Raw genomic sequence first — 14,026 nt, 5'->3', positions numbered from 1 at the left:
CCATACTGAGAACCTCCGGTTCTCATACCATATATTGTTGTTGCTTTTTAGATGCAGGTCACAACCCACCCCGGTAAATTTTGTGAATATGGTGACAGAGCGGATGATGGTCTTTCATATGCTTTATTCTACTTTACTTTTGTTGTGGTATTCTCTCATCTTTTTATTTTTAGACTTTATGGCCTTAGAGGCTTGATTTGAGAGATAAGTTGTATAAACTGTTTTAAACTTCCAAAACTCTTGTATTTCTGTTTGACTAGCCGGCCTAAACTCCGCAAGCTGTGACTAATCATCTTTTTGGTATTTCATACTTATATATATATATATATCTTATTAATTCAATTATTACCTTGTGTATCTTGGAGCTATCTACAATATATATATATATATATATATATATATATATATATATATATATATATATATATATATATTATGTTTTGATCTGTCTGTGCCTACGCATTTAGTTGTCGACTGTGAATGTTATGCATTTTGTAATTTCGCTTTATGCGACTTTGAGCTCTATTCTTTCATTGAGCTTTTAGAATTATTATCTCTTTCTATATATATTATTGTATAAGCCTTAGATTTGTCGTAATCTCTGATTAACCTTTGCTTTACGACATGAGATAAGACTTTAGGGTAATTGGGCAGTTTAATTCATAATAGCATGGGCGATGGCGAATAGGTTTCTCGGGTAACATTCTAGTGAACAGTGGCAAATATTCTTTGTAATCTGAAAAAGACTTGTACTACGTAAAAGTGTGAGAGCAGAGAAAGAATTTGTGAAACTAATAGTTTAGAGGCCTTCTTATTGATCAAACAAGAGATCAATACAATGTCGACAGAAGACAATGATCTTCTTTTGAATATTAGAGAAGTTCTTCACCACAACTGGACAGCTAACATTTCACTAATTCAATGATTAGCAATTGATATAGCTCATTGCTAAGTGGCTACGAAGAATAAACAATCATACACAGAATGGCTTCAACCCTGGAATGCTTTCGAGGTTATAGATTATTTCTAACTTTCGATTTTTTTTGTCTTCCTTTCTTTGCGTTATTTATTTATTTATTTGTTACTTTTAGGAAATAATTTTAGAGAAATACTAAAGGGTCAATATAATTTTATTATTTTTAAACAATAATTAGTTATTAATATTTAAAAATATGGATTAAAAATATATTTTAAACTAAAAGAAGTTAAGAGGGAAAGAGCGATTTATTGAATTTTATTGTTAGACGATTATATTCATTATCAAAATCTATTAAAAAAAAATGTTCACTAATTTTTTTGGTTATTTATATATGAAATTGTATAAATGGTAGCAAATTCATTTGTTTAACATGGAATCTCTTGAAAGAGAATAATCAAATTGATTATTTTATATTTTTATTTATATATTACTGATAATTACTGATGTATAAAGTAAAATTTATAATATAACAACGTTCTTAATATTACAAAAGGTTTTTAATAATGACAAGAATCAATTTAACTTATATTATTATCTCTTAGATATCAAATTAAAAAATATTTTAAAAATCAAATTAATTGATATCTATTTTAACATTAATTCATATCTCAATGCCATATATATATATATATATATATATATATATAATATTATTTTTTCTTTTTATATTGTATAGATGAAAGTTTGTTTTTTTTTTTTTTTTTTTTTCATATCACAGGATCGTATTGAAGTAATTTTATTCTATATATTTTCATCAATTAGAATCATAATCCATATTCTATTATTTATTTGAAGGGAAAATTATTTCTTTAATCCAATAAAGGGCGGAAGAAGTGATGAGACCGACTTAGATTTTACGGCTGCAAATTATACCGCGTATATTTCTCTTTCACTATTTTGACTTTGTTTCCTTCTTAGTCTCTGCTTCCTTCCGCTTTTCTAGCCCCCAGCTGGCACCTCCTTACATTTTATCCTCTCTTTCTCTCTCTCCTTCGAGGAAACCCTAATCTCCCTTCCTCCTCCTCCATTCCTTTTCCCTCTTCAGATCCAATCTAATCTTTGCTGCAACCATGTCTGCGGCACTCGATATGACCCTTGACGACATCATTAAGAACAACAAGAAGTCCGGATCAGGCGGATCCCGCGGCCGTGGTCGCCAACCCGGATCCGGACCCGGACCTACTCGCCGCTTCCCAAACCGCGCCGCCAACCGTCTTGCGCCTTACGCCACCGCTAAGGTTTTTACTTTTATTTTTAATTGATTTTTGTTCGATTTGAATATTTTCGAATCTTTTTGTTTATGGGATTCAGATCGCGAAGGTGATTTGGTGTAACCTTTTGTTGGTTTCGTTTTTATATGTTTTCAGGCGCCGGAGACAGCGTGGCAGCACGACCTGTATGCAGATCAGGCTGTGGGAGCTTTCCCTGCGCAGGGTGGTCGAGCGTCGTCGATTGAAACGGGGACCAAGCTATACATCTCGAATTTGGATTACGGTGTTTCTAACGATGATATCAAGGTGAGCCATCTCTTATTGATATTCAATAATCTATCTTTGTTTCCTAAGCAGAGCGCTTTGGTGTTCTGACTTTTGAATTTGAAGCCTTTGACGTTGCTTGTTTTGCTACTCTCTCTCTCTCTCTCTCTCTCTCTCTCATTACATTAAGGGATGTAGAAGAACACTTCCTAGCCATGCCTTTGCTTGTATATGTGAAATTTGATTTTGAATTGGCTCTGTTATTCTACTCTTTTTATGTATTTAAAGAGATAAAAGCACGTGAAGCACATATTCTAATTGTAACCGCTACAAACTCATGTATGCATGATTATTGGTTAGTGATAATATCGAATATTTCTATCAGCTTGGGACATCTGATAGCGAGCTTAATTGCTATGCTTTCTCAATATAAAAACACTAAACACAGATTTGGACTACTATTTTAAGGAGTCATTATTTCAATATTTCTTATCATATCTTTTCCTTTCCCATTAATTACACTGAGGTCAACGTCTGGTGCAACATAATGAATGGGAAAGAATTACAACAACGTGTATTCGCAATCCTTTAAAAAGCTACAAATAATGATGTTTCCAAGTTTATCACTGACGATGCATACAACACCAGGAACTTACTTTCATTGTTGTTCTAATCATGCCTGCATGTGTTTTGTTTATGCTATATTTCATTCTATCTCCTGTTGAAGTTTTTCCACTCTGTATTTATTGTTTTTTTTTTCAAATAATTGTAGGAATTATTTTCTGAAGTTGGTGACTTGAAACGGCACACTGTTCATTACGACAGGAGTGGGAGATCGAAGGTATCTAGTCCAGCTGGAATATTTTGGTCCTTCTGATCAATTGTTTCTGTCCTGCCATAGTTTAGAAAAAAAAATACTCTTTTTCCATAGGGTACAGCGGAAGTAGTCTTCTCGCGGAGAGCTGATGCTGTAGCTGCAGTGAAGAGGTACAACAACGTGCAACTGGATGGGAAACCAATGAAGGTAGAGATTGTTGGAACGAACATCACAACACAAGCTGTTGCTCCTGCTGCAAATGGAGGTTTTGGAAATTTGGGTGTAGTTCCCAGAAGGTATGTAATTCATTAATGAATCTGTACATTGGTGTTTGGGTTGTCCTTAATCTAACTTTTGGAAGTTAGGCATTCATGATTCTATTGTGCTGGGACTGACTGTTGTTATGGGATGTGCATGCACTGATTTTTTGTATTTCGAGGTTTCTCTTTTACCATGCTGCAAAGCTTCACTATGTCCTGTTTTGTGTTGATTAAATTATTTCCTTTTTTGTAAATGTAGTTCATTGTTCCGAATTTGGCATTACCTTGAAGGATTGCATTGATTATATTAACTTCGCACTAAAGATTGCCATTTCATATTTGAAATTTGGATCTTCTAACAAAAACCTTAGAGCATGCATCCTGTTGTGTATATGAGTTTGATCGGTGAATACTCAATTTTAGTTCTGGTAATTATACCTAAATCTTTTGTGATGCTTTTTATCATGAAATATCTTGTAGACATTGTTTTTATAATCCAATTTGAAGGTCTATATCATTGATTTGGCAATGCTTTTGATCTATTTAAAGCTTATTACACGTATTTTGGCTTTTAAACAGTGGACAAGGGAGAAGTGGAGGGCCATTAGTACGACCACGTGGTGGTGGAAGTAGAGGACGTGGCCCTCCTCGAAGAGGTCGAGGGCGTGGAAGAGGTCGTGGCGGCGAGAAGGTATCTGCGGAAGATCTTGATGCTGATTTGGAGAAGTACCATTCAGAGGCAATGCAATTAAACTGAAGAAATTACCCGTGTTATATTTTCTTGGTATTACCGTTGTGGTTATTGGGGCTTGGTGATGGAACACTGCCTACTTATGTAACTTTATCCCATGCTTTTAGGGGAAAAAGGGGAAGGACAACTTCTAGAGTGAACTTTTTCCGTTGATATATGTAGTTTGGGATTTTTGTAGTCAAATATTTATTTTTCTTGACTACGACTGAAATGTGGGTAAAGAAACAAAGTCAGGATGTAATATGCAGTCGGGCTTGCTTTCATTGGCTTTAATCAATTTTTATTCAGCAAGTATGGATGTGGAATCTGTGATCTCGTCTATCCATGCACAAAGAAAGCTTTGGCTTCAAAATGTGGAAGGCTGCAGATTTCTCCCACTGCTGTCTGCTGCTTTGTGTTTTGATTAGACTGTAACTGTGGAATCATCAAAGAAGGTAGCTTTCCCTGTTGTTGCCTCCTCCCCCCAGAATGACAAAGCTCCTTGAATCTCTCTTGGTAGTATCATTTTTCCTGTGCTATTAATTTTTTTATATGATGGTATACCATGTTGAGTTTTTCTTACCTGTATTGGCTGTATCTTTTAGGGAAGTTGTTTTTCTCTTGACTGTTTGGTAATTCTGACATACTATCTAGTGGGATGGAATCTATCATCTGTTCTCTGGTTGGGTGCACTGGTCAAGATAGTTCAACAGATGAAAGATAGATAGAGCCTTCCGTGATAGGTTTGCTGCAGGAGTTAGCATTTATGTAGATCCTGCTGCATTCAAGGTTAAGCTGTCTAAATGGTGTTCTGTTTACATTTTGTTCCGAATTATTTCATATGCAATCATCAGTATTCGAACTGAATGTTACATAGGGAAGAGGGAAGTGCTTGCTCTTAGTGATGGTTGGAGTGGTCGTTGAACAATTCTGTTTTCAAGGCATGTAAGTTGGGTGTGGGAAAGACTTGCAGTGCAGGGATTATAACCTGGTGCATATTTCTCCCATGTTGGGTTTTGTACAAGCCGATATATTAGCAAAGGATATGATCATCGACGGCCAGTTCTAGTTAATAATCATCCCCAATACAAGTGTTTTGTTCTTAAATATGGGATTGCTAAGTTGATTTTTTGAAGCTCCTACTTTGCAGCAGTTAGGACTTGAGGTATATAATTGTTACAAAGCTTAGCGCCTTTTTATTATCTTGTTCAATGTAATTATAACCTGTTGTTCGTAGTCATATAGAGAGTAACCGACAACTTGTTCGTAAATTTGATGGAACGAATTGCAGTTCCGTGCCTTTTATAAAAAATCCCCGCTTTGTGAAGTTGGATTGAATTCTAGATTTATTGCTGATAGAGTAAAATTGTACATGAATTATCATTATCATTAATGATAATAGTGCGTGCGGGAAATGTTCAGAGACCCTTTTTCCCCTTGCGTTTCCCTGTTGGCATGCATTCAAAGTTGGAAGTTCATCTGTAAAAACTTCATGGGCATGGGGATGGTCTAAGATGACTTTGGCTTGGCAATCTTTGCCCAGAAGGACAATAATACCCTCAACAAGGAGTAAAGGATTGCCTTAATGCAAAAATCCACCAAGTTCCAGCAAGTGGAAGGCCAATACCAGGGATATAACAATCTAAAGAACAAACTTATAAGATGCCGAGGGTATCGTCCAACCTGAGTGCCATTTTATAATATCTAAGTCAAATGTTTCTAGGCTGCAAACATCTAGCTCCTACTATTTTAGTTAACTGTCAAAATACAACCTAGGTTGAGAATAACAGCATTTGCCACTTACCGGAAAGAGCAAATCCAATGCTTCCCAGGCCGTATGACAAACGGCTCTAGTGGGATACATCAGACCGCCAGGAGAAGTGAAACTATACAAACAAGTTTTTAGTCTTGTACTTGTAGTCATTCTAAGTTCCATGCCTGTACAATATTGATAAAAAAAATAAAATAAAAAGGGGGTTAGTTCGAGATAAGAATTTTTTGAGTATAGTATTTCATGGTAACTATAGTCCATAGTACCCTGAAGGACCTTAATTTCTGAAAGGTAATGCAGTAGTACTGGTTCCACCTTCAACTTTTGAAGCTGAAAATAATTTCAGAACCACAGATCAGTAGGGTAGCTAACATCATCATTTCTACATTGGTACAGAGAACAACTCCAAACACAAAAAGTTGTACCTGATCAGTAAGTTCTGTAACAAATATATCTGCCGGGCCACCATTCAAGAAGGCATTTGGAAAAGTTGGACAATGTTTCAGAAAGCTATCCATTTTGTGAGCTGCATAGAGAACCAACAACCTTTTTAGAAGACTTGGACAATTATTCATAGGCTAATCCGGTCTACATAATATCTACCTGCATTGTAAAAGAGCATGAACCTTGAAAGCAAAAGATACATATCTCGTTGTGCCTGGAATTCAATGAAAATTTTAAGTGCCGCTAAATCCATATCAGGTGAGCATAGTTCTACTGATAAATAACACTCTGAGGAGATCTCATCAGACCTGAACTGGGATTTTATTCAATTGATTGGGGACCAATGTAACATCTTGCAGAAGGTACTGATCTTGAAGTGGAAGAGGAAGAGGAAGAGGAAGAGGAAGAGGAAGATTAATAATCATTGGCCAAAACTTTTTCCGAAACATTAATAAGATTTGGCTATAGGACTCTTACACGGAATAGAGACTGGAAACGCCTTGTGTGTGTTTGAATGTCAATCCTTTTCATAAACAAACAATAAATATTTTTAAAGTTACAAGGGAATAAGCATAACTAACTTGTTCATCACTTCATCTACAAAAGATTCATCATACATACCAGAAAACATTAGTGGCACCTTGAACAAGAGCAGCTGAGTAGCGAAGCAGAACTTCTGAATTGTCAAGTTGAACTTCAAATAACTGCAAAAATGTTTGAACCAGTTTTATATATATATATTTTGCGCAACAATCTATAAATGAAATGAAAGGCAAGACATACCCATTTGTGGAAGAGGAGGGCAAATATGTTGGATGCAAATGATTGGGTCCACATTTGAACAATCATTTCAAGAATACGTTTTCCAGTCTCTGGAACTCTGGCAAAATACTCAGCAAGAACATCATAGAAACATAACGGACCTTCAATCAAATCCTCTGCAGGAGATATAACATCTTCTTCCTTTTTCACTATTACATCTGTTCTACCCAGGAGACTCAAAATCATCAACTATAATACGCGTACAGTTTCAAATTTCCATAACTAACTCACCTTTCGCCCGATCATCCACTTCTAAAGCTACATCTGCAAATAGCTCCTGCAACAAGTTGCGCCTCTGCGACGGATTAGCTACTGCCTGCAACACACACACATATTTACATCAACACAAAGCAAGCATTAAGATTAAAAAAAAAAACTTGAAATTAGAAGAAAAGGAACCCGGTGGAGCTTCTTGTGGATGGCTTGAGAAAGAGCACTGAGACAACTACTAGTCATTTTTTTTTTTTGTTTTCAGGAAGCAATATTCTGATATCTGAATTCAAATGGAGCAGCAGTGTTTTATAGTCTTTTTTATGAAAACACAGATTTCAATTTCCACATGATATGTGTGTGTATAATATCTTCCGACAGCACCACCGACCGTACAGTAGTACAAATCAAAGTTGACGCATGTTTGGAGTTGGATCCTAGTGTTTGGTCCTAATTAATAGTTGTCCATAGCCGTTTCTCTCTTTTGACATATATGTATGTGGTTTTTGTGCTTTTCATTTTCGTGCAACTATATTGTTTATTTATTTAAATTTAATCTAATCTAATGTTATGTCATTTTATGTTAGAGAGACGTAGAAGGAAATGTGATTAGTGTGAGGTGTTTGGCCACGGTGGCACCATGGAAGTGTCAGGATCAAAGTGTTGTCAAAATTAAAGGCTGGTATTGGAAATATGAGACACAAAATTAAAGGCGTTTGTGCATCGTTGCGGTTTAATTTGGTGGGTGCTGTGTTGTCCTAGCTACCGCGTGTTCACTAAAATAGTATAATGTTGTCAACTTCATAGGTTGGATCACTATAATTTAATTCATGAGGAAATCGGTTTACTTTGATTTTTCTTTTAGTACACATGTTATGTAAACATAGTTACCATTAGTTTTTTGTAGAGATATAAACTTCTCTTACATTATTATCTACACCTCATAATAGTAGATAAATGGTATACGAATTTAAATCTTTTATCTAAGAGACGCAGTTTTCACTGTCATCTTGGGAGCTGTTTTTTTTACTCTCATGAAACTCGGTTTAATTTTTTTATTCTCTAATGGATGGCGGTGATAAAATCACATTGTTTAAATGCATATATTATGTGCCGACCACAGAACTTTTCTCAATCTAATCAGCATTGCAGAACCTCAAACTCATCATAGTATTTGTTCTGAACTAAGTCAAAGTTCACAAGAAAACAACATTGAAAGGTCCAAAAAGGTTATTATGCAAAATAAGCCTATAAAAGAGAAAGAATCAAGATCTATGGAACCTTGAATCATTCAAATTAATACTACAAAATTGATCCGTGAAAATGTTTCTGAGCCCATAAATATTAAGTAGAGTAAAGTAACAAGTAGGTCCCTGAAGATTTTGATCTCGAATTAGTCTTTAAAAAAAAAAAGTACAAATTTAGTTCTTTACGATAATAAACAGTGGACACATGAAGTTCTTCTATCAATTTATCACGTAAAATTTAATGGTACTGCCTAGGGGTGTCAAAAATCCTCAGGAGGCGGGGATCCCTGCGGGGACCACCCCGAATGGGGCCCCGTTGGTGGGAAATTTTTTCCGTGGGGATGGGGATGGGGAGCAAAATTCCCTCGAGACAGGTGCGGGGACCCGAGCGGGGATCCCTGCCCCATCCCCGATAATTTCCCGAATGTTTGAAATTTTTTAGATAACCTTACTTTATTTCTAACATAGGTGGGTTTTTTAGTAATTTTACCAATTAAAAAAACACTAACCCTATTATTCAGTCTTCTCTACTCACTGTGTTGTATAATTTTGATTTTCTCTCCTTTTATGTATCTAAACCAATTAGACATATAGGATTTATAATTTTGAAATAGTTAGGGTTTGATTTTGAAATAGTTGCTTGATTTTCTCTCCTTCTATGTATCTAAAGCAATTATGACCATCAAAGAATACTTGATGTTAAAGACTATATCTTATTGCTTTTTTTTAGAATGGAAGTTGTATTTTAAGATTGTATTTTATGGATTATAATTTGCTATGTTGTATTTCTGGACTTATAATCTTAGATAAGATATGTTTGTGTGTTTGTAATAGTATTTTGTAGTTTTTTTTTATTTTTTTGATATTTTTTACTATAATTTTCATATGAATATTAAATATAAGGGGATGGGGAATGGGACCTCGCGGGGAATATGGGGAACGCGGGGAATGGGGATGGGGATTAATTCTAGGGGCGGGGAGCAGGGAGGCATCCCCCACCCCCGCCCCGCCCCATTGACATCCCTAGTACTGCCTATATATACCGTTAACTACTGTGACATGTTTATTAATGAAGGATTGTCATGCAGATAACAACTTTTAGAATGAAACTTCACATGTTTTATTAGAATTCACAATAAATAGAACAGTTGATAAAAATTATATGAAAACTCAAAAGATAATAAATATTTTACTATCCAAAATTATATTTTCTATACTCATGTGGCAATAAAAAGACATACATATAGATAACTTTGTTTTGTTTCACACTATCCATTAACAAAAAGACATATATGTCCTTTTTTTTCATCAAAGATTAATTAGTTCGTAGTTAAAATTTTCATAGATCTAATTGTCACTTTACTCTATTAAGTATAATGGTTATAACGACCAGGATTGTGATATCTCATTTAAAAATAAAGCCGCTACTCTAATAAAAAAAGAAAAGAAAAGAGAAAACACTATAAAAAAAGGAAGAACTAAAAGGGATAAATTGTTATCATAGTCACAAGATACACAAATTAACTTAAGCATGGTAATATCCTTGCATAATCTTCTCCGGTGTGGTCTTGCAGCGAACAAGTTAGCGAGTTCTCATCTATAATGAAGATCAGAAAGATAAAAATACTCCAAACAATGACACTGACAAAATGAACTGTTGGATTCATTCTCAATGGCTTTCTGTTTCACTTTTAACAAGTGATAACCGAACAACAGAAACTCTTGCATCTCCTGACTGAACTTTATTTCATTAATAAAACCTTTATAAACAACGTGTTAGGATGAAACAAACATCATATACTCACTAACGAAATTACAACGCCAACAATTGATCATCAGCATAAGAAATAATAATCAGAAGACACAACTACTATTGGAAACACCAGATGAGGCATATTATGCTAAAAAAGGAAAAAGAAAAAGCACTATTCAATATCTACCAACCCATCAACGTTCTTCTAACTCTATCTACAATCTGATTTCTAGCAGCAACACTTGTTAAGTGAAATTCACAGTTCTCATCCAAAAGGAATCTGTACACCTCCCATTCACGTGCTGATGCTGAACAACGTCCTACTTCAGCCTAAAACAAAAAGGGAATAACATAAACATTGTAAGATCTTGATTATTGATAACAATTGGAGATAGTAGAGATTTTCTATCACATTGCTGAATTTGCTTACCGAGAAAACACAGATTCCAAGTGTTTTGAGAGCATATGTGACGTCATAGAACACCCGAGGTCTTCCCATTCCAGATAGCTCAACTGGATTAGCAACCAATAGTTCAGTATCGGGCCCTCGGTTGGCAATCATAACTCGCAATGGATGAAGCATTTCCTGCTTTAGACGTGAGCAAAGCGCACTCTGCTTCCCGGAATCCAAAATCTTTTTCCCATCTTTCTGCTGAATAAATATGTCTAAATCACGATACCCTTTTGTGTTTGGTGAAAAACGGCCATAAGAAATCTGCGAAGAAGAATTCAAGTGTCAGCAAACTGCAGCAATGCTATAGTTTTGCCAGGGTGACTAGAAAGTTAGTCTTAAAAGGATCATAGGTCGACAAAACTGATAAAATAACCATGGATATAAGTCCAAGAACTTTTGAAGTCAGCATTCTACCAAAAATTGAAGAGATGAATATTGTATATCTTTGAAGGATATTTGAACTTGAAAGAAATGAGAACCTATCAAGCATACTTATGTTGCAAAAGTGATTCCATAAAGAAAGAAAACCTATACCTTTATATTCATGTCTTTCAAAGTTCTCATAATGTCATAAAGAAGACCCTTGTGATCCGCACAATGTATTTGAATAAGTGTGTGAGCTGGACTTAGCGAATTGTCTATTATCACATTGGTCCTTTTCAACTTTGTCATATCTGGGCTAAGAGCTTGAGAACGCCGCTCATTATCTGATAGCTCGCATTGAAATAGCTCCTCGGCTAAAACAGGTGACAGAGAAGTGATGCCTTGATTACATTCATACTCCGGACCGGCCAATTGAAGTTCACAGCTGACACAGGAGTCTTGGAGAACATTGTTCAATCTTTCGCACGTCTCATCTTGTCGCTTTCTTGTGTGTAAAAGTTCTCTATAACAAAAAATAAGTGACAGTTACTAACAGCCAGCATTACTCACTTGAATCAAAGGCATCAATATTTGACAGAACCAATAGATTCCTTATAATGTTCATAAGCCAAATTTCAAGTAGCATCTCCTAAGGGGGAAGCCACATCTAGAAAAGAAACATATTCCTTGCAATCAACATTATCAACTAATCCCACCATGGCATTCAGCCAAAAAATTTCACAATCAGATAGGCCACTCACATGTTATCTGTTATGAAAAAGAGGTCCAAGACTCTGCCATCGGGTGTCGTCGTCACTTTCACCTTTTGTATAGAAAGTTCAAGCTCCGAGAGGACTTTTGTAACATCTAGAAAAGTATCAACTATAGCATAAGCAACAAAATCGCAGCTCACACACACACACACACACACAAAACATGAAAGATCAACTCAAACAAAGAGAATTTCTGCTACCGTGTAACAATCCCTTTCGATCAAGGCAACAAAACTTGAGTAAATATACAGGAGATGATCTTGGAGGTTGCTGGACAAGATAAAACGAGGCGGAACACGGTGGGCAAACTGATTGAAGGCGATCTTTAAGAAAAGAACAACTTGTAGCGAGCAATGTGGAATGAGGAATTACCCACAATACAATGTAGCACCAAATGCCATCAGTTGAGATGTCTGAGAATATTCAGAGGAGTGAAATAAAGCGATCAGCCTCCACTAGCCATAGCATTTAAGCCAAGAAAACCACTCACATTATAAAAAATCTCGAATTTGGATCCTCTAAATTTTAGATTTTCACTTTAGAGAATAAAGTGAGATCTCTCACCATTGAATGCTTTCTCTCCCATGTTTTCTTTTGGTCCGACCTATGAAATAAACGGTGATCATACTTTACCTTCTAAAGTAAAATTCAAAATTTAGAGAATCCAAATCAAAAAATCGAAGGAGTCATATAATAAAAGCCAAAGCCACAAGGAAGACATTTACTCAGAGTCTAAAATCTATTGAAAAAAAAAAAAATACCAGTAATCAAGATGCAGCACAAATAATTCAGCGAACTAAGATATCTATTTTTAGTATTTCCAAATTAATGAAATCTGTGCTATTATCATGAAAGTTATCAGAGTCAAAAAATTCTTTAAACTATGAAGCCACCAAAATTAAACAACTACTTTAGCAAAGAGGAAATTAAATAAATAACAAAATTTCCAACTGAAGAATGTCATAAAAGTGAAACAAAATACCCAGTCTACCAAAAGAATTCAACCGGTGAAAGAGTTTAAGGATGACAACCTCCTTTGGCAATGGAGAGACCGAAATCGAGGATGATTCTGAAGACATCGCAAGCGAGACCGGTTTTGTCGGGGCAGTTTACAGTTATGACAAAAGGCTCACCAGACTTGCTGGCTTCCTTTATCTGAACAACGTCGTCGTCGCCGCCGGCGCCGCCGGGAACTCTCATGATGATGATGGTTACAGCTCTGACACGCGTGGCAGGTCAAAGGAAGTGAATCGGTGAGTAGTGTGAGATGGTTTTGGTTTTATAGTTTTAGGTTAAGATTAAGGTTTGAGTTTGAGTTTGTTACGTTGCTTAACAGAAAAGAGTAATTGAAGGGAGGAGAAGGTTGAGAACAGTGTGGTGACTGGTGAGAGTTAAGATTAGATTTTCCCCATCTAATTCCTCGTTAAGCTGACTGTGATTCGACATGTCCACGTCAGCAACCCAGAAGCCACAGTAGTGAAACGTCGCCGAATGTTGCTGGTTTCTGACTTGCTGCTTATCTTTCTTGTTTTTTTTTTTGGATTAATTTGTAAATCTGAAGAGTTTGTGGTTAATCAATGCGTTATTTTATGTAATTCGAAACTTTATATTTATTTAAATAGATGAGTAAATTTACTATTTTACTAACTTAATTTAGTTTTATTTTCAGTTTAATTTGAGATCACGGTTGTTTCGTATCTATTTTAAAATGTTTTATTTTTTCATATCTATTTTAAATTTTTCAATTCCGAATTATATTGAGTGATTAGAAAATTTGTTAATTGTTATAATTAAGGGGAACGATATTTATTAATTAATTTGTTTTTTAGTAATTTTTAAATTTATTTATTATTAATATTACAAATGTGAAGAATATATGAAATTAATCCCATATAAAAAAATAAAAAAAAATAAAAAATTTATAAGAT

The 14,026-nt window shown here is 35.2% G+C and overlaps 3 protein-coding genes and 1 long non-coding RNA gene across 6 annotated transcripts; 2 read left to right on the top strand and 2 right to left on the bottom strand.

Annotated features, from left to right (window-relative positions):
- Nucleotides 1–1,827: 1,827 nt before the first annotated feature.
- LOC112769262 (THO complex subunit 4A) lies at nucleotides 1,828–4,843 on the top strand. Its single transcript, XM_025813725.2, has 5 exons — nucleotides 1,828–2,217; nucleotides 2,347–2,496; nucleotides 3,227–3,295; nucleotides 3,386–3,567; nucleotides 4,111–4,843. Exons 1-5 carry the CDS (start codon nucleotides 2,050–2,052, stop codon nucleotides 4,286–4,288), a joined length of 747 nt encoding a protein of 248 aa, XP_025669510.1. The 5' UTR covers nucleotides 1,828–2,049; the 3' UTR covers nucleotides 4,289–4,843.
- A 737-nt stretch (nucleotides 4,844–5,580) lies between these two features.
- LOC112769260 (uncharacterized) lies at nucleotides 5,581–7,836 on the bottom strand. Of its 2 annotated transcripts, XM_025813724.3 has the most exons (11): nucleotides 7,698–7,836; nucleotides 7,530–7,614; nucleotides 7,260–7,456; nucleotides 7,098–7,180; nucleotides 6,954–6,999; nucleotides 6,785–6,841; nucleotides 6,636–6,690; nucleotides 6,458–6,558; nucleotides 6,299–6,362; nucleotides 6,066–6,199; nucleotides 5,581–5,944 (listed from the first exon to the last, which is right to left on the bottom strand). In XM_025813724.3, exons 1-11 carry the CDS (start codon nucleotides 7,752–7,754, stop codon nucleotides 5,771–5,773), a joined length of 1,053 nt encoding a protein of 350 aa, XP_025669509.1. In that variant the 5' UTR covers nucleotides 7,755–7,836; the 3' UTR covers nucleotides 5,581–5,770. The 2 variants fall into 2 exon arrangements, with proteins under 2 accessions (XP_025669509.1, XP_025669506.1); XM_025813721.3 differs by having other exon boundaries at nucleotides 6,066–6,362.
- Nucleotides 6,550–8,026, top strand: LOC140181554 (uncharacterized). The gene is made up of 2 exons (XR_011876342.1): nucleotides 6,550–6,734; nucleotides 6,836–8,026. It is a non-coding gene; the product is annotated as an uncharacterized lncRNA (long non-coding RNA).
- Nucleotides 8,027–10,484: 2,458 nt separating this feature from the next.
- Nucleotides 10,485–13,679, bottom strand: LOC112769259 (ACT domain-containing protein ACR9). Of its 2 annotated transcripts, XM_025813718.3 has the most exons (7): nucleotides 13,130–13,367; nucleotides 12,663–12,702; nucleotides 12,299–12,511; nucleotides 12,087–12,192; nucleotides 11,497–11,848; nucleotides 10,939–11,223; nucleotides 10,485–10,838 (listed from the first exon to the last, which is right to left on the bottom strand). In XM_025813718.3, exons 1-7 carry the CDS (start codon nucleotides 13,175–13,177, stop codon nucleotides 10,692–10,694), a joined length of 1,191 nt encoding a protein of 396 aa, XP_025669503.1. In that variant the 5' UTR covers nucleotides 13,178–13,367; the 3' UTR covers nucleotides 10,485–10,691. The 2 variants fall into 2 exon arrangements, with proteins under 2 accessions (XP_025669503.1, XP_025669502.1); XM_025813717.3 differs by lacking the exon at nucleotides 12,663–12,702 and having other exon boundaries at nucleotides 13,130–13,679.
- Nucleotides 13,680–14,026: the final 347 nt, after the last annotated feature.

Source organism: Arachis hypogaea, chromosome 18, assembly GCF_003086295.3.
Source record: "Arachis hypogaea cultivar Tifrunner chromosome 18, arahy.Tifrunner.gnm2.J5K5, whole genome shotgun sequence".
NCBI classification, from domain to species: domain Eukaryota; kingdom Viridiplantae; phylum Streptophyta; class Magnoliopsida; order Fabales; family Fabaceae; genus Arachis; species Arachis hypogaea.
Note: the sequence above shows the minus strand (reverse complement) of the source record. Positions and strands in the feature narration are given on the sequence as shown.

Coding starts and splice junctions, on each gene's coding strand:
- LOC112769262 (XM_025813725.2), top strand. CDS start 2,050: ATGTCTGCGGCACTCGATATGACCCTTGACGACATCATTAAGAACAAC. Junction 2,497..3,226: donor TTTCTAACGATGATATCAAG/GTGAGCCATCTC, acceptor AAATAATTGTAG/GAATTATTTTCTGAAGTTGG. Junction 3,568..4,110: donor TTGGGTGTAGTTCCCAGAAG/GTATGTAATTCA, acceptor GCTTTTAAACAG/TGGACAAGGGAGAAGTGGAG.
- LOC112769260 (XM_025813721.3), bottom strand. CDS start 7,754: ATGACTAGTAGTTGTCTCAGTGCTCTTTCTCAAGCCATCCACAAGAAG. Junction 7,000..7,097: donor GGTGCCACTAATGTTTTCTG/GTATGTATGATG, acceptor GTTTATGAAAAG/GATTGACATTCAAACACACA. Junction 5,945..6,065: donor CATTGGATTTGCTCTTTCCG/GTAAGTGGCAAA, acceptor AATGGCACTCAG/GTTGGACGATACCCTCGGCA.
- LOC112769259 (XM_025813717.3), bottom strand. CDS start 13,298: ATGAGAGTTCCCGGCGGCGCCGGCGGCGACGACGACGTTGTTCAGATA. Junction 11,849..12,086: donor TTTTTCATAACAGATAACAT/GTGAGTGGCCTA, acceptor TTTTTGTTATAG/AGAACTTTTACACACAAGAA. Junction 11,224..11,496: donor TGAAAGACATGAATATAAAG/GTATAGGTTTTC, acceptor TCTTCTTCGCAG/ATTTCTTATGGCCGTTTTTC.